This window comes from Pipistrellus hanaki, assembly GCF_964339955.1.
Source record: "Pipistrellus hanaki genome assembly, chromosome: 1".
Taxonomy (NCBI): domain Eukaryota; kingdom Metazoa; phylum Chordata; class Mammalia; order Chiroptera; family Vespertilionidae; genus Pipistrellus; species Pipistrellus hanaki.
Genome location: NC_140503.1, coordinates 67,878,271 through 67,897,813, shown reverse-complemented (window position 1 = coordinate 67,897,813; position 19,543 = coordinate 67,878,271). Strand labels below are relative to the sequence as shown.

Here is a 19,543-nt window from a genome sequence, read left to right as displayed (position 1 = left end):
TGACCTCCTGTAAGTGGACTCAGACAGTACTTTTCCTTTTGTGACTGGCTTGTTTCATTCGAATAATGTCTGACCATTCTTTTGGCCCCATTTGTTAATACTATGCCTCCATGAACAATCACAGTCTGTGGAGAGCTGGAGTGAAAGCACTGTGACAGGACTTGGGAATATTCTTCCTCAAAGAAGCAGGAGATTTCTTAAAAAGCAGGAGATCATTCTGAAATGACTCACCTGCCTCATGTCATGACGCTATTTCCATCTCTTTGCCTCTCCTCCATCACTCTGCTCCTGAACCACTGCCTGGGAGTCAGGAACAACGTGGTCCTTCTTAGTGTTACAACTAGATCCAACCACCTAAGAGATTTACTGTGTCTTTCCTCAGAGCCTAGAGGACATTGTGGGGAGAAGGGGATGACCTCTATAGGGAAAACTCCCACAGAATTGGTCAGAGACCTCAGAGGTCTCCTAGTCAAGCTCTTCCCTACTTCCCTCTCTCAATGGCCATCAGAGTGGGAGAGGCCAGTAATCATCGGCTGTGGGCCCCAGAGGAATTCTCTTTTTATCAGTTGACCAGCTTAGTCAGTGTGGCTATCCCTCCCTCTTAGAGGAGGAATAGGAATATACTGAGGCATTCTCATATCCAGCGCAGAAAACTGAGATAAATGTTACTGGTATAATTCTAAAAGTACTAGAAAATTAAATAAGAGCAGGAAGAGGCAAATACAGAAAAACGGGCTTTACAAATACGTGAGGAGAGGAGATCACTAAATGCAAATGAACAAACTTTACAAATGAGCCCTTTTCCTCCTGGGGGCTCTGAAAGACAGGGCCATGCCGTCTGCTCTGCTTTGACAAGTCCCACATCCTGCCCTGCTCTCCACTGTATTCGCTAATGAAATTAAAATGCAGATGAGAGTGAGGTTAATGTAAACCCTGCATTTTCCTAAGTGCAGACATGTTCTTGAATCGTGGCTTCATCTTCACATGATAATCTTTGACAATGAAGACAGTCACCTGGTTGTGTGTGTGTGTGGATTTCTGTGCCCTTTGCCTTATCCCTACAGGAAGCTTCCCATCCTCCATGTGTCCAAGTACTCCGTCTGTGAGACAGAAATAACCAGCATGCATAAAGGAAACTCAATGAGGGCACATGAGTATTAGGCCAAACAGAAATTCAGCTTCTGGGGTGGATGTCACTTCTAATACTTCTTCAGGATTCTTGCGTCAGGAGCAGGGGGCCCACCTTCGAGGAGCTGAAGCTGCTGCTGCGCATTAGCCATGCTGAGGGGGACCATAAATTCTGGCTGTCAGCGTTTTCCGTGACTTTGTGGTGAAGGTAGTCTAGCTTTCATGTCATACATGAAATATGTCCGATCCCATCTTTAATGTAGAAACCACAGTTGTTTGGTTACCCTCTTTAAGGAGGTTGGTGGTCAGTGTTGCAATATTCGTGTGAGATTTAGGAAATTCTTATGTTTTATTCTCAAGAGAAACAATTTACTCTGAGGCGAAGGAATATTTGCTTTTCCTAAGCAGTTTCTGAAGGCACGCATGTGAAACAGTAAGGGGATGTGTTCCGCTCTGGCCTCTCAACGCTGCAAAAGGAAAACCGTTCAGTTGGCCACGCGCTCTTTGGTAGAATGACTGTCTGCACTCTAAAAACGTTTAGCTGAATTGTAAGGATTCAGCTCAGACGAGGAATGGAAGCAGGGAGAAAAGGAGTCAGGGAAGAGTTTAGAGTGAAGTCAAGAAGTTATGTGAAACATGATCAAAAATCCATCCACTTTTTAAAAGTCGAAAGCTAATTTAGAGTCATCTGCTGGCAAATAAATGTTCCAGAAAGCATGATTGCCCCTTTGTTGGAGAAAATTCTCCTGGCTGCTTGGGATCGATAATTTTCATGCCCAAATGGCAGAAGGTTTGCAATCATCAGTCTTCTGTGAGTCAAAATTGAATTTGAAAGGAAGAGTTTTGTTTGGGAGGACAGTAGTCTAGACTATCAGGTAGTTGTAGGTTCATAGATGGGCTTTTAGCTGTTCCTTGGGCAAAGGGAGAACACGGGATCCAAACAAGGCGCACCTCGGATCAGCTGCTCTCCGTCACGGCTGCGGTGCCAAGGCCAGGCCATCCCCTGTGACTCTGTTTACTTCGGTTCTTCTAAAGAGGCTCGCTTGCCTTCTTAGTTCCCAAAGCACATCGTGGGGAAATGCTCAAGTTCTCCCTTTCCTTTATTTTTGCCCCCTCTGAGGGTGAGTAAGCAGGACCTCACAGCTCGCAGGGGAGAGAGGGAGGTACACAGTTAGCTTCAGTTCAGTCGGGGAAAGCGAGGCCTCCAGACGATGGTATGCTTTCCTCAAGCTCTGCGATAGCCCCCAAACAGAGCTGCCATTCTCTGCAACTGCACCAGTGCATGCAATGCTTTGGTCCTGCACTCGAGACTCCCAATAACGCTCGAGGTGTGGGGAGATCCGAGGAGCCCGGACTGGGACTCTGTGCTCTTCACTGGGTCCTGCTGGGCTGTAGGAAGACCGTTTGTTCCCCTAAAGACTCACCTTGGAAGACTTTCTCCGCTCTATGAATGCACAAAGAAATATGTTTCTGTATAGAAGATTAGCATCTTGGAAGAGAAGAAAATAATGATGTCCTTTGCTGGGGGTAGCACACGTTATGAAAGATACAGGAGCAACTATGTCTAAAGGGAAAATGGGGGGGGAAACTGTGGTATTTCTTGAATGCCCAGGTCAGCAAGCATGAGCCACAGGGAGGGAGGAAGGACAAAGCATTTCCCTGAGAATCAGGAGGCCCAAGATCAGCCCAACACTGCCAATAAAAAGGGACAATCAGTCTCTCCATGTCTTTGTTTTCTCGTCTGTAAAATGAGAATATTGGACAAGTTGACATGTAATTTCTCTTCTGATTCAAAAGCCCCAGCACTCTGTAAGAAAACCATGGCCAGATCCTATAGCTCCCAAAACTTTCTACAATGCATTTATTTCCATGCTGCATTAATATAATTTTCAGTTTGAATGAAATAGAATTACATGCCATAGAGTGTGCTTTGGTGTTATCAGAATTCTTCTTGCCACAAAATGGGTCCCGCCTGGTGAAAGTGAACATTGCTACTTTCTTCCATTGCTGGTTTTGCGCCAAAATATGCATGTTCAGTATTATAAGAGAGTCCCTTAAGAAATTACTGCAGTTGTTGCCTTTCTCCACTTATACACTCCCAGTCTTTTAATAACTGGGAGCCAAAATTCCCTGACCAGTAGTTTAATTTGCATTAAAAACAGATTTATTATTTACAGAAGCACAAAGAATTTATGGGACTCAGAGCTGCAGCCCCAGCTTGGATCTCGCCTAATCATAGCCATGGAATCAATTAACAGTTCATCTGTGAACTGTGGTAAAATCTTATGAGATACATATTGGCCAATAACTGAGAACGAGATGAAAGTATGCTCTGTAATAGTAATGGGGCTTCGGGGTTTTACAATTGCCATTGAATAGAGTTCCATTAGGAACTCAGTATTCAGGATGGCCACAAAAAAAAATTCTGTGTCTGAACAGATGATAGAGCATTGAGTAGTAATAAACCTGGCCAGCCATTCCTGCTTTGATTAGTTTCCAACACCCTAGAAAAGGGAGCCATTTATTTAAGTGTTCTTGCTCATGGCAAATGAGCTTGTGAGGCTTGGGGTGGGTGGGGGTGGCTGGGTAGAAAGATTGAGTGCAGAGCTATAAATTGCTGCCAAGCTAGTGCCTCCAAGAAGGGCTGCTTGGGAGGCCCAGCTAGTCTGATGTGAGAGTCCATGGGGTAGATCAGGAGGCTGTCAATAATCTCTGGGAATCTACTTTGCAAAACCTGGACCAGGTTGGAGATCATTTATTAAGATCAAAGATGATTTTCCATCCAAATCTTGCTATGCCCTCAACTGTATTTATACTTTTGTGCATTTGGTGGTCTGTATTCTCGTATCATATAAAGCTTTAAAACTGTAGCCTTCTTAAAGATCATAGGGGCTCAGTCTCTTACTTTACCCTTGAGAAAATTGAGTCTGATGCTGAGTGATTGGCCCCAGGTTACAATGCCAGAAGGTGCCAGAATAGGAGAGAACAGTCTTGATTTTCCATGAAACACTCAACCGATTAATTATTCCCACTGGGCTCTCTAACTGACCACAGCTTAATTCCACAGAGCCAATATGCCAGCAGTGTTCCTCATCATCATTAAGCGTCAAGTGAAGAACAGTTACATGACATAGATTGGAGATGAAGAACAAACTCAAAAAGTTTTACCTGTATACCCCCTGGACTTACACACACACTGGATTTTACATGGATGAGATATATCTAGGAGTATCCCCAGTCAAACTGAATTTCTTAGAAAATAGATTTGAGCAAACGGGTAATGGAGACAGAGAGTGGAGAAGCAGGAAACCGCTCCCTGTGTTCCCCCATCACCCTACTGGTGTTGACAGTTTCTCACCCTCTCCCTCACTCTGTTTTCCCCTCTTGCCTGTTGCAGTTTTGAAACGACAGTGGGATATTTTGGGATGAAGCCAAAGTCTGGTGAGAAGGAGATCACTCCAAACTATGTGTTTATGGTGTGGTACGAGTTCTGCAGTGACTTCAAGACGATTTGGAAACGAGAGAGTAAAAACATATCTAAAGAAAGGTAAGTTCCGACAAAGTCACAAATACCCCCTTTGGGAGTCCAGAAAACTGCCTTCTCAGGCCTAGCAACACGCACACATTTCACACACGTCAGTGCTGTCTTTCAGGCCTAGTGGCCATGGGGAAGGATTTTTGCCTCGGGGCTCCTAGGGCAATTCGGGGGAGGCTTGCTGTCCACACAAGCAGATACCCTCACGTGGTCCGATAAGTTACACTTTCTTAACCCCTTCCAATTACTAGCTAGTAAATGAAAGGGGAGCTGTGCTAATTTGCAACAGATTGCTTCTCTGTGTATTTTCATGTTGGCCGGGGCTAAATGAGGCAGCCTTGCTGTCGCAGACAGTACAGACAAATAAAAGTGAATGCTTTTCCCATTAATATACTGAACTTGCATCAAAGGGAAATCTCCGAGACTCGGGCCACACTTAACACAGTGTTGAAGCCCCGCTCTGGATTTACAGCGCCACTTCTGACTCCCCGTATCCTGCTGAGGACATCAAACTGCCTGCCGCTAGGCCTCATTGCAGCCTCCTGGTTTTATTAGTTGGGGGTAGAAGGAAAACCTCGGCTCTGAATGCAGGGAGGGGTGTGTGAGTGTGTGTGTGTGTGTGTGTGTGTGTGTGTGTGTGTTCATTCGTAGAAAGAGAGCATTTCTGCTTGACCACTGTTTTGATCAGGTTGCCACTGTTCTACAGAGGTGTCACAGATTTAAACTTCAAACAGGTCTTGCTACTACCCCTGCAGAACAGATGCATAAGAGTGTCACTCAAAGGAGAGTGGAAGGAAACAAACAAAAAAAATTCTACAAATTAAGGGAAATGATTTATTTAATCAAAGCATCTATATCTCACTAAAATTGAGATCTAAAATTTCTAAGATCAGTACTTTTTTTCTTTACTTTGTAATCAGAGAAAAGGCATATGTATAGTATATCTATACACACACACACACAATACACTGATATATTTCACCTTAAAAAGCTATTTTTAAAAGTGATCAAAAGTTAGAGATTTTTTGACCCAGTATTGCTGAGAGTATCTAAATGTGTTCTTTTTTCAAAAGCCTGCTTTCTTTCTAAGGAAGTCAGAGAGCTTTAAAAATGTTTATCAACATATCTTTCCACCATTACCTCTTTGGGAACATGGGAATTAACGTTAGTACATCCATTATATGGAGAAGCAGAGCAGAGAAATAGTTAAGTGACATTTTAAAGAAAAAGATCATTGATAATAACATGAAAAAAAACTCTAAAAACCTTGACACCCACCTCATTTGCTCTTGCCCTGCAGCTGCTTATTTAACCCTTTTAGCTTCCAAGGAATAAATCCTCTTTTGTGAGCTTCATAGGAAAGTGGTAGCACCAAGCTCCTCTCCCTCCCCACGTCCACACCTGACAGCCAGGAGACCAGCAGTGAGCTCCGAATGTGTGGCCTTTGCTTAAGATTTCGCACCTCACATGTGGAGCATAGTCCTTACTAAATTTGTCCTTGAGGTGGGAGCGCTAAAGTGGTCCAAAAAACAAAAACAACTGAGAGGGTAATTGATTGCTTTTCATTGTAGTAATCTTCAGTCAAAATAGGCAAGTGTGTTCTAACTTAAGAAGTTCCTTTTCCCCGTCACTGAAGTTAGACCAGATAAATTGTGGGTCTGCAGGGGTGATGGTTGGTGTCCTTTAAAATGATGTGTCCTCTGACTCCTCGCCATAGGCATTTGCAGCACTGCTTCCTGGGTGCAGCTGGTGAATTGCCCACTTCACACTCTGTAAACCAACACCTTCCAAGGGTCATGACTTTACAGGCCCCTCTCCAGTTCTTCTCACTGAGGGGGTCTCTCCATTCCAGCCGCGCTGTGCGAGATGGATCACCGAGGTTTCCAACCTAAACAGCAGCATCTTTGAATGTTAACGATGCCTCATAAAATATTTTTGAAAGCAGCTTGTTTACAAAAATCTATTTGCTAAGAGATGTTAGCACGTTATGTTTATTAGTGCTCAGCCATTTCAACAAATTGATTAATATCTTCTTGTGAAGTGGGGATTTTTTTATAATTGTCCTCTGTCTGCTAAAGATTTTAGATTTTAAAAGGTTGGAATCCCATATTGCTCTGATAAAATAAGCAAATTAACTTGAATTCTATTGTAATTAAAGTAAGAAACAATAGTACTTTGTTTGACACCTAATTAATGATGTTTGATATTATCATTTTTTATTATACAATTCCCAGAGATCCAATAAATCCCAACAACACTAAATGTCACAAGGTAATATAACATAGTCCAAAGTCGTCCTCAGAAACAAAATTCAAATGAAAACTTCATGGCTTGTATAAGGGGAAAAAAACTGGTTCTGATAGCATCAGGAGAAATTGCACCCACTTGATTTTTAGATATATTTGAAGCCCAACTAAAACCCCAGATATTGGGGGAAATGAAGGATCAATAATAGTGTTTTTAAAGGGACAGAATCACTCCTAAATGGAATGGAAGTATTGAAACTACCTTGAGCCACTTGAGGTCAATCTCAGGTAGTGGAGTTTCTTTACTTCTTGCTCTGCTTAGTATGGTTTCCATGAAAACACATTTGTTAGCCTGATGCACAATTGCATTGATGCGGCTCCATGTCAGGGTAACAACTGTCCACTGTGAGACCCAGAACAACCTCTGAACACACAAATGACTATAAAAGCTCCCATTGTTCTTGTGCCTTGTGAGCGATATGGTTTACCTGCAGGTTAACTATACCCAGGAAAAGAGAAAGCTACTTTATGATGGTATATTGATGGCATTTAGCTTTCCTTGTCATTTAAGCCAATATTAGGCAAGATAGGAAACGTCTGTGTCCGGGCACAAATACATAATGCACCACCCCTATGTCTCCTTTCTGTCACCCGCCCAGTTCTCATGCAGCTCCTAGTCTCGGAACTCATCCTCCAGGGAAATGTACCAGGCCCTTTCCCCTCCCCTTATGAGTGCAGGCAGTGTGCCCTCAGTGGTGTGAAAAAGACCTCTTGATAGAGAGTTAGGAACCAGCATTCTAACGCCATTATTTTGCTACACAATATTTGGCCAGTCACTTATTATTTCTTGGGGGACCCAACGGCATATCACATCTGTAAAGTGTATAGGTTGGGAGAAGCTTGAAATCTTCTAGCTTGAAATCTCTATAAATCTAGAAACTAGTTTCCTACTATTCCAAAAACTGTGTTTCGTTTCGGAATTTCTCTTTACCTTTAGTCTTGAGCTCATTAAGGACTCCATTGGAAGCTATTTCAAGCCAATGTCTTGCAGTGAGTCGGGAGGTTTGGGGAGGAAGAATTTTCATTGCCCTCTTGGGATTGGTGAATATCTACAGCTACCTTGTCTTATGCCCCAGTTCTTCCCCTAACATACTAATGTTGGCCCTAACGACCACATTTTTTTATGGAAGTGTACATGCAAAAAAAAAAAAAAAAAAAAAAAAAACTTTGCTCATCTGTATCCAACATTGTGCCTATGGCTTATTAAAGTTCATCGCAATTTTTATTCTCAGAAACAGCTTTGCCTCAATTGTACCTTCTCATGCTCTTTTGTGCCTCTTGATATGCAAACATTCCATGGATATTTGTAATGCACATCTCTTCCACCTATTAAGTCAGCAGATTATTCAAGCACAGGCATAATTGGAAGGAACCAAACTAATTTTTGCTGCTACGTTTATTACTATGCTTTACTCATTTTCTACTTTTTCTTTTTTCTGTTTAATTACTCTGGGATATAGGACCCTTCCTTATGAAATATTCCACCACTATTTAGGATATCCTAAGACTACTCCCCTCATATGACCACACATGCATACATAGCGGCCACAAACCACTACCACCCACAAAATGAGCTATGAATTTGCCAAAAGGTAAAGAAGTCCCCAAGGAGTCATGACTCCAGGAATAAAGTCTTGGCAAATAATTCACCCCGAGCCAAAGCAAACTTTCAAAGTGCCATTTAAAAAACCCATAATGGGTGAGTAATGAGTGAATAAGGAGCTTGGTGAATTTTATGTGAAATGCAAATAAGAAATTTTATAATACACATTGCTATAATTTACACCATTGTTTTGTGTGTGTGTGTTTTTTTTTTAGTTCAGCTAAATACCAACAGGGTTTTTGTTGTAACTATATCATTTGCAGCTATTATGGTTAATTATGTAACTGCCATTCCCTTGGCAGCAGATGGTTCAGAGCTGCTGTGGGGTTATCCCAAAAGCTGTTCTCAGAGCTCCCTGTTGCTCAGGTCACTTTAGGAGCAGGAGCTGGGGACTTAGAGAGACCATCACTCAGCCCACAAAGGGGCAATTGATTGCAGTGTAGACGATGTAGGAATTCTTCTCTTCAGATGAGCAAGTTTTCCTGGAAAAAATTCCATGAACTAACATTTTTATTTATTGAAATCTGCTTTCCTGCTGACATGCAAACATGATCATTACAGTAACTTCTCACAACTTAACTTTCTCTTCACTGGCCCTCTCTTATGTGGTTAAATGGTTTGTGTACACTTAACTGCTCAGAAGCTTCATATTTCAAGGGACCCCTTTAATAATACAAATCACCCTCTGGTTGACTGGCAAAACTTTGAATTTCCCCAAGTCACATTGGAAGGCAGCTTTGTACAAATCCATAAACAGTAAATGTCCCAAAGAGCTAACTTTAAACCACATTATCATGATCATGAAAAATAAAACTGCTTATTTCCCAAGCAATAAATTTTAAATTACTTCTGCAAAATTAAAACTATGCTATGAATAAGGAGAGGAGATGATAGACTTTAAAAATGGTAAGAATGATAAAATTATTGATTTTTTTAAAAACTCAAACACCTCTTTTGAGTCCCTTTCCTATGGAAACTATTGTTCTTTCTCACTCTCCTTTTTCTTTTGGCTTCTTAAAAGAAGAATTTATGTTAATGTCTTTACTTCTTTTTCCTTAGCATATGCTTATTCTTTCCAGTATCATTAAGGACAAAGTCTCAGTTGCCATAATAAAGATCAAAATAAATGTTGCTTAAATTAGAAAATTTTGTTATTGTTAACCCTTACCTGAGAATATTTTTTCATTGATTTTTAGAGAAAGGTAGAGAGAGAGAGAGAGAGAGAGAGAGAGAGAGAGAGAGAGAGAGAGAGAGAAACATCGATGTTAGAGAGACACATTGATTGGTTGCCTCCCGCACGTGTTCTGACCATTGGGGATCAAGCCTACAACCAATGTACATGGCCTTGACTGGAATGGAACCAGAGACTCTTCAGTCCAACACTCTAACCACTGAGCCAAATCCAATAGGGCTTAAACAAGAAATATTTAGTTTGGTTTGCATAATAATTTGAGTGTAAGTTGCTTGAATGTCAGGGTCTTAGATTCCTTCTGTCCTGTGGCAGCCATCATTAAGATGAGGTCCCTATTGACAGAGTTGAAGATGGCTCACATCCCGTCCACCAGCACCATTACTGCTAAGTTCCTTAAGTTCCTGCCAGTAGGAAGGAGAGGGCACACACTTTCCTTTCAAACATGTGGCTTGGAAGACACACACATTTCATTGGGCAAAACTTAGTCTCATGGCCGTACACAAGGGAGACCAGGAAATGTAGGATTGTCTGGGAGCCCTTTGCCCACTAAAGACTCATGGTTTCTATTACTAGAGGCAGAAGGAGAAAAAGGATGTTGAGACCTTTAGGAGACTTTTCCACCTTTCTTTTTTTTCTTTTTCTTTTTTTAATATATATTTTATTGATTTTTTTTTTTTACAGAAAGGAAGAGAGAGGGATAGAGAGTTAGAAACATCGATGAGAGAAAGACATTGACCAGCTGCCTCCTGCACACCCCCTACTGGGGATGTGCCCGCAATCAAGGTACATGCCCTTGACCAGAATTGAACCCGGGACCTTTCAGTCCTCAGGCCAACACTCTATCCACTGAGCCAAACCGGTTTTGGCTTTCCCACCTTTCTTAATTGTGAAGTCAAATAGCTTTTTCTAACTCCTTACCACTACTAGCTTTTGACTCTGATGATAGTTGCTTCCATCTTGAAATGTCCCATGGCTCTCATAGTATTCTGAGTATGTTTCTGGGAAGGTTGTCACTCTCTTTTATCTTAAGTAACCTTCCCCAGGCTTCAGATCTCAGTGTTCCTCTTCTCTGCTTGATACCCTCTCCCCATCTAGTCTCAGTGATTTTTACAGCTCCATCTATCACTTCTTTGTGAAGGCCTCCTGAGTCTTCCTACCCAGAGCCAACCTCTTAGTTCTAATCCTCAGACCCAAGTCTCCTAAAGCACACCAGACCTCCCCATAGGATGCCCAACCTTCACCTGCAGTACAGTACATCCCAGTAAGAATTTATTCTGGCCCCTCGGAGGCCTACTCTTCTTGGGTCCCCTAACTTTCAATTGCACCACTATCTTCCTAGTAGTAAGAGACAGGCTAGAAACCTGAATCATTTTTAATGCTATCAGATTCACTTCCCACCAGTTGCTGATTTTTCAGTTTTGCGTCCTCAGTTGATATTCTGCTTTTCCCTGCTTTTACAGTGGCTTTGCCCTAATCCATCTCTCACCTGGATTATTAAAACATCCTCCTACCTGTTCTCTCTGCCTATAGTTTTTCTATTTCCTCTTCAATATTCTTTTGTATCCATTTGTCTTTCTACAACCTACATTAGATCATATCTATTTCTTCAAACATGTTCTGTTGTTTTCTATTACTAATGAAATAAAGGTAAGAGAATTAGCCATATATGTATAAGGTTGGTACTTATATTCATTAACTTGTTGGGTCCTTGAAAGAACAGCCCTGAAAAGGTGTATTGCACGCTAGCTGGTTTGGCTCAGGGGATAGCGCATCGGCCTGCAGACTAAAGGGTCCTGAGTTTTATACCAGTCAAGGGCACATGCCAGGGGTTTTGGGTTCCATCCCTAGTAGGGGGCCTGCAGGAGGCAGACAATTGATAATTCTCTCTCATCATTGATGTTTCTATCTCTCTTTCCCTCTCTGAAATCAATAAAAAATATATTTTTAAAAATTATTTTTAAAAAGGTGTATTGGTATTTCATAGGTAAGCAAAGGAGAGAGTAAACAGTTTGCCAATGTTACAGTTTTACCAGTATCAGCAGTATTGGGGGAAAGGACTTGGGTCTTATTTGACAGTAAAGCCTGAGCTCTTTCACTTTCCCTCCAAAATTAGAGTATGAGCCTCCAAAAATTTTCCCCTAATTCACTCCTCAATCTCATTTTCTATATCCTCAACCCGCATGTACAACTCACTGTTTCTCACACCTGCACATTCTTGCAGTGAATTCTCATTGGATAATTTCTTTACATTGCACTGTCCTGGTTATTTCCTGTTGGTCAAAATATTGTCATCCTTTAAGGACTACCTCCAAAACCAGCTCTTCTAGATATTTTCTGAGTTGCCTCTAATTAGAACCACCCTTTCTTCTGACCTCTGACAACATACTTTTCTTCCATCCTTTAGCAGTTCATTGCAAGTTATTTTATTTTTTAACAATTGTGTGCATTTTCCCACCTGTTCAATAGAAACCCATTCCTTGTTCTGTCTTCTATGGTGCATTCTTCAGCACAGAGCCTAGTAATTGTTTATTGATGTAAAAAGGACTTCACAGCATAAAACAAAGTGACTTAAAGTGTGCATGGAAGATCCTTGGCAGTGCAAGACTTTGCACTGAAGGGGGAAGTGACCCCAAAGCCATGTGAAAGCCAGGGAGGGTCTTAGAAAAATGTTTAGTCACACACAGGACCAGCCGTGGCACTGGGGGAATGATGGAGATCAGTGGCTTGCAAATGTGGCAGATCTGCCAGATCTCCTGGAGAACCTTGTGCAAATGTACACAAACTTAATTGTAATCCCAGGGTAAACTTTGTAGGTGAGAGGGAGAAGGATACCTCCCCAGCAGATCTTGCGACATTCTCAGTCAAGTTTAGGAACTGCTACACTTAGGTGATCTTGAAGGTCTCTTCCAACCCTGATTTACTGTGATTTTAGATAGGAAATGAGCTGGGCATTGACAGAACTGATGAATTCAGCTCCTTAGAGAAGAAAGGAGAAAGAGCATTCTTAGAGATCACAAGGCGAAGGCCTGGACTTGGGAGGCTCAACTCACGTTTTGGAAGAATGACAGTGAGATTTGTGGGGCCAGCCTAGCTGCTGGGTTTTCTGTTTGCCTCTCTACGTGCTCAGTCCACATCGGCCTCACCTGTATTTGCATTTTGCATTTCCACAATATAAATTTGCAGTTTAATCAGCTTCATTTAAACAGATTCTTTTAAAGTACCTATTACTGGTATGTTTTAACTGCTGTACAAGCTATGAAACCCTACTTTGGAAGAATTTAATCTAGTGATCACATATTGTCTCCTTCATGAAGTTTTACCCAATCTCTGTGAGCCGACTTTCCTCCAAAATTTTGTCTCTTCAATTTTAGCACTAATGATTTCTTTTTCATTCTTTTAGTTACAGGCAATTCCTCTCTTAAATAAATCCTAAGTCCTAGAAGACCATGGCAAAGTCTTCTACTTCATTTTCTCTGTAGCACCTTTTTTGTCCTTACTCATAGTAGGTGCTCAATTCACATCTGTTGAATAAATAAACAATCACTGTGATTTCTTTTGCCATGTTGAAATTGATTACAGTTTTCTGTCTGCTGCTGATAGATGAGAGATCTTATTTATTTGGATTTTGGTGGTAGAATTCCCCAAATACATCCCATATGGGTTGCTTTTTTCCAAGGATTTAAAATCTTAAGAGCTTTGTTAAAAAGAATAGACATGTTCCGGACAAGAAAGATTAGTCAATGGAGTAAAACAATCACCTTCTCTGTTCTTGACTATATTACTTTCAATTTATCTTAAAAAAAAAAAAAAAAAAAAAAGAAAAAGAAAAGAAAGTGAAGATCCTTGGGGTTCATGGCTGTGCCAAGCCTCAAACCTCTTTGGAGCTCAAATAAGAACCTTAGAGAGCATCTGTCTGCACTCTATTTCCCTAGTTTGGCAGACAGCAGTGGAAACCCAAAGTAAGTCTCCTTCATTCAGCTAGAATATTTCTAAATTGCTTATCTATGGGCCTCCTGACAGCTCCTGCCTTGGGCATAGACTAGATGGAATAGGGGTCTGCCCGGGAAGTATGATTTAAGGGGCGCCAGAAAGGCTGCCTGCTCCACATAATCTCCCCTGTTCCCTCGCCCTTTTGTTTTAGTCACTGCGCAGAGAGCCTCTGATCAGCTCTCGTTGTTTGGTGAGACTTGGTAGGTGGTGCAGATTTCAAAATCAAAGAGTGGGGAGTTGGCGTCTACGAGCACATGCATGTCTTCATTATCAGGATTGGAAAGGCCCTCCAAAGCCTAGCCGTGCTTTGCAATTAAATGTGCAGATTTATGACACAGGGCCGCCTTCGGTTTCCAATCTGTCTCCCAGACACCTACCTCTCCCCGAACAAGGAAATGTAATGCTGTTACCTTTCACTCCGCACCTAAATCACCGGGCGGCTCAGGGTGTTTCCTCTACCAAGTGCAGAGTGATTGGCTTTAACTGATCGTGCATTCCAGGGCAAGTCCAGGGACCCCCCACCTCCCGGCTTCCACTCCCCTGTGGCCTGGGGGAGAGGCTCCGCAAACGGAAGCGGCTTTTGTTCTGCCATTAATCATTTGCAGTCAAAATGTGTTTGGGTGCTACAAGTGATAGGCCGCTAAAACCATGAAGTGGCTGATTGTGTAGCTGATGAAATTTGGTCTGTAAGAAGACTTCCTTCATTGTAAATAGAAAAATCTCTTAAGAATGAGTTAGGGAAATGGTCAAATTTAGGAAGTAGAAGTGGCGGGCTGATTTATGATGGACTAACTTTTAGAGACTAGATTCTGATGTGTAAGGAGCTAAGTCTTTTTATCTACCGTATGACCTGCTAGTAAGAAACACGGGGGTGGTGGAGTAGTCTGGGTCAGGGATCAGACTCTGAAGAAAGAATGAGCATAGGAGAGTGTGTGTCTGTTCAAGTCTGTGGTCCTGTTGGTGTGTCTGAGATACATAATTGTCGGTATATTCATTATTTCATATTTTATGGCTCTCTTCTTTCCGTTTTATTTCCTTGCCCTTTGGAAACATAAACTAGTCAATAATGTTTTCATCAGCTGCTGTAATGAGGAAGAAATTTCTCTTTACATTGAGGAACTAAGGAGTTTGGTCTTTGTGGTGTTTGTGTTTTACTGACAGTGAAGACAGACTGATTTCATTCACTTTCATAACTTTTATCCATGTGTAATTGTTATATCAAAAATTCAGTAATAGTTCTAGCTGGTTTGGCTTAGTGGATAGAGCATCAGCCTTTGGACTGAAGGATCCTGGGTTGTATTCTGGTCAGGGACACATACCCAGGTTGCAGGCTCAATCCCCAGTAGGGGGCATGCAAGAGGCAGTCAATCAATGATTCTATCTCATCATTGATGTATCTATTTCTCTCTCTCTCTCTCTCTCTCTCTCTCTCTCTCTCTCTCTCTCCCTCCCTCCCTCCCTCCCTCCCTCCCTCCCTCCTTTTCTCCCTCTCTCTCTCCCCTTCCTCTCTGAACTCAATAAAAAATATATTTTAAAAAAAGAATTCAGCAATACCTAGTGAAGGAGATTTGTCCAGGAGAATAGAATTCAGGGAGGTTTCCACAACCCCTGGCAGGTGTCCATTATTGCACTTAGTAATTTAGAACTAAAGCTGGGCAGGAGCCCCTTTCCCCCTGGCTGTGGAGAAACAAGCTGATTCAGTGAACTGAGGATAGTTCCTGTTGGAGAGTTGAGGATTATCAAAAGGCCCCAAACAAACCCAGAGAGCACACACAGCCTTATTTCTGATGTTCAGGTTACCAGTGGCTAGAGCATGGCCTGACATAGCTAAGTCCTTCTAAAAGCACAGCATTCAAAACCACTCTATAATGTTAACGCCTCATGTAAACCTCATGAGAAAAAGACCGAAATGTGATCCTCCTTTTTGGTTGTCTTGGCAGTACCCTGGCTGTCAGCAAGAACAGGCATCTTACAAAAAGCGGCCGAAGGGCAGCCAAGAAGAAAGTGGTTGATCCATTTTCTAAGAAAGATTGGTATGATATGAAAGCACCAGCTCTGTTCTATACGAAAGATAGAAAAATACTAGTCATGAGAACTCAAGGAACCAAATCGCAGCTGATGGTCACAAGGGTCGTGTTTTTGGAGTGAGCCTCGCTGATCTGCAGAATGATGAAGTTACATTTAGGAAATTCAGGCTAATTACTGAGGGTGTTCAGGGCAAAAACTACCTAATTTTCATGGCAAGGATTTTACCTATGACAAAATGTGCTTCATGGTCAAAAAATGGCAGAGCATCATTGAAGCTCATACTGATGTCAAGACAACCGATGGTCATTTGCTTTGTCTATTCTGTGTTGGTTTTACTAAAAAAACAGCAACAATCAGATTCAGAAGACCTCTGTGCTCAGCATCAGCAGGTCTGCCAAGTCCTGAACAAGATGATCCAAGAGGTGTAGGCAAATGACTTGAAAGAAGTGGTCAATAAGCTGATTCCAGAGAGCTCTGGGAGAGACATAGAAAAACCCTATTGTTCTATTTCTCTGCTGTATGATGTCTTGTTAGAAAAGTCAAAATGCTGGAGAAGCCCAGTTTTAACTTGGAAAACTCATGGAGCTTCCTAGTGAAGGCAGCAGTTCTGGAAAAGCGACTGAAGATGAGACAGGTGCTAAAGTTGAATGAGCTGATGGATATGAGGCCCTAATCCAATAGTCTGTTTAAAATTTAGATATTTAATGGAGACAAACAAAAAATACTATTTGAAGGAGAGGAGGAAGATATTAACCTCAAACTTCGCCATCTAAAGTGGCATAAATCAAATGTATTGAACTTTCTTAATTGAGTAAGACACTTCCACACCTTTCCAAAGTCTCTTTGTATGGTTTTCTTTGTTCCTTAGCCTGACGCTACTTACTTCAAAGCTGCAAGGAGATCATGGCAAAGAATAAATAACCAGTTGGTATTTCATCTTTGCAGCTTCTTATACCTCTTTTGTGACTATTTTTCCTAAAGGGAGACCATAAAAATGCCATCATTTGCTGTTAGAAGCAGCTCTCTCATCATGATTTGTAAAGCCAGCCCACATAGGGGAGTCAGACTGGCAAGTTATTTTACACGTTCAATCTCCCGTAGGTACCAATGACTTTTCCATCCCACCAAAACCTTATCCACCATTCAAAGAGCCCAAAGCCAGAATTTACTGGGCCAGCAACAGAGGCATGTTTTTCTTACGTTTCCTTGATTTTAAAATAGTCACCAGAATGAAAGTTCTTGTCCTTGTTAGAGAGATTCAGATTAACATGTCCGAATTTTAGGATTAGTCTAGTGGTATAGTGGTTGGGACCTTCACTTTTATGATTCTGCTTTTCTAGAAAACTTTTTAGGCATTCTCTGTGGCATGTTGGCTTGAGGCCCACTACTACAAATGCTGGTGCACAGAAGCTGCCTTTCCTGCTTCGAGACTATTTTAATCTCCTCTCTTCAGTGATGAGGGATATTAAGTCTTCTCTAAAGAAATCCACATTACAGCTGGTCCAATTACCTGTATTCCCTGCAATGCCTCCCTTTTCTTTGCCTTTATCCACCAATGTGACTTTCGGAGTCTTCAGTAAAGATATACCTGATCCAGGTCATGCAGTGATTTATGTTTTAGATCACAAAGCACCTGATGTCTAATAGTTTCCTCGTTGAGGCTGGTAGCACTATAGGCAAAAACTTCTGTACTTGGTCCTGTTGTCTGCATTACAAAAGTGAATGATGTATGCCTTGTTATTTGTATATTTCTCTACTTGCTAAAATCAATTAATTAGCCATTATCATTTAAGAGAATTTCTAATAAATATCTCCAACAGCTGTTTAGAATAATATTTTTAGAATAGTATTTTTTTTTCATTTTTTAAAAATTCTCACCTGAAGATATGTTTGTATTGATTTTAGAGAAAGATTGGAGGGGGGGGGGGAGAGGTGAAGAGAGGAAGAGAGAGAGAAATATGGATCAGTTGCTTCCTGTACACACCTTGACTGGGGATTGAACCCACACCTTTTTATTTTTAGTGTATGGGATGACACTCCCAACCAACTCAGCCACCTGGCCAGGAGCTTTTTTTTTTTTTTTTTTCACTTTTAAAAGACTGAATTTTTTGGAGAAGTTTTAGGTTTATAACCAAATTGAGAATGAAGTACAAAAATTTTCCATGCATGCCTTCTCCATTATCAACATTACTCATCAGAATAGTACCTTTAAAAAAATAAAAACAAAGATGAACCCATTGTTCATAGTTTATCTTATGGTTCACTCTTGGTGTTTGGACAAATGTATGATGACTCTTATCTACCATTACTATATCATATTGAGTATTTTCTCTGCCCTGAAGATCCTCTGTGCTCTGCCAAGTCATGGCTCCCTGGTGCTCCATAACCATTGATATTATTGTCTTCATCATTTTGCCTTTTCCATAACATTGAATCATTTTTAAACGCTAAAATTAAATCCATTGTTTAGAGTATATGCCCCCACCCTGAGCCATGATTTGAGAGAGATAAGTTAAGACCAGATACCAACTAGTTGCCTGTGTGATATTTTCATTAAAAATATGACGTGGCCTCATACTTAAGAGTTATTCAAAAGTTAATAGGCTAACAGTTTTGTTACAATTCAGAAAGATATTCGGAATGGAACAAAAGGAAAAGGAAAAGATATGACCACACACACACACACGAGAGAGAGAGAGAGAGAGAGAGAGAGAGAGAGAGAGAGAGAGAGAGAGAGAGAGAATTGTAGTCACAGAATTAAATTTGGAAGAAACTTGGGCAGGATGCAATCACATGGGTCCATAATTTCATTTTTGTTCCAGGTTTATTTAAACAAAAGAAGAAAATAGAAAATAGAAATTGAAAAGTACATAAGGATCAAAATCAGGAAGATCATGCAAAATTCCAAGCAAGACCATAAAGAAAATGATCCATAATGAAATGTGAGGTCATTCCTTTCTTTATGAATGGGCACTTTTCCCCACATTTCAGCTTATATGAATCCATCCCCACAGGGCCTGTCTGTATTTGCCAGAGACTTTTGATCTCTCAGCATTAGAACATATCTGGAATATAAGAAGCAGGGGATCATGGTAGAACTGGCCATGTTTCTGATATTTAAACGTGATATTTTACTAGAGCCCAAAATCTTAAATCTAGTGGCTCTGGCTGTCAGAAGAATCATCGTTTCAAAACACATTGTCATATATATATATATATATATATATATATATATATATATATATATAATAAAAGCATAGTGTGTTAATTAGACTGGACAGCCAAAGGACCTTTCAGACATAATTCCAGACGAAGCCACAGTGGCAGGGGCCAAGGCAGAGGCAGTTAGGGGCAATCATGCAGCCAGACAGGTGAATGGTTAGGAGTCAGTGGTCCCGGATTGCGAGAGGAATGTTCAACTGCCGTTTTAAGCTGAATTGGGCCTAAACTGGCAGTTGGACATCCCCAAGGGGACCAGATTGCAAGAGAGTGCAGGCCCGGCTGAAGGATCCCCCCCCCCCCCCCGCCCTCCTGTGTAAGAATTTCATGCACTGGGCCTCTAGTATGTATATATGTGTGCGTGTATGTGTGTGTGTGTGTGTGTTACTGATTTTAGAGTGGTAGGGAAAGGGGGAGGGAGAGGGGGAGTGAGAGGGAGAGGGAGAGGGAGAGGGAGAGGAAGAGGGAGAGGGAGAGGGAGAGGGAAATAGAAACATCATTGATGAGAGTGAATCATTGATCAGATGCCTCCTTCATGCCCC

The 19,543-nt window shown here is 41.4% G+C and overlaps 1 protein-coding gene and 1 pseudogene across 5 annotated transcripts in view; both read left to right on the top strand.

Annotated features, from left to right (window-relative positions):
* FMN1 (formin 1) overlaps positions 1 to 19,543 on the top strand; it is a 368,268-nt gene that overhangs the window by 327,264 nt on the left and 21,461 nt on the right. For all 4 annotated transcript variants that reach the window (XM_084890795.1, XM_084890796.1, XM_084890798.1 and 1 more), the window contains one exon: positions 4,526 to 4,675. In XM_084890795.1, the coding sequence (XP_084746921.1) occupies positions 4,526 to 4,675 (150 nt within the window). The remainder of the gene's footprint in view (positions 1 to 4,525; positions 4,676 to 19,543) is intronic.
* On the top strand, positions 8,539 to 16,464 carry LOC311611998 (small ribosomal subunit protein eS1-like; annotated as a pseudogene). The gene is made up of 2 exons: positions 8,539 to 8,561; positions 15,695 to 16,464. The product of its transcript is annotated as a small ribosomal subunit protein eS1-like (transcript).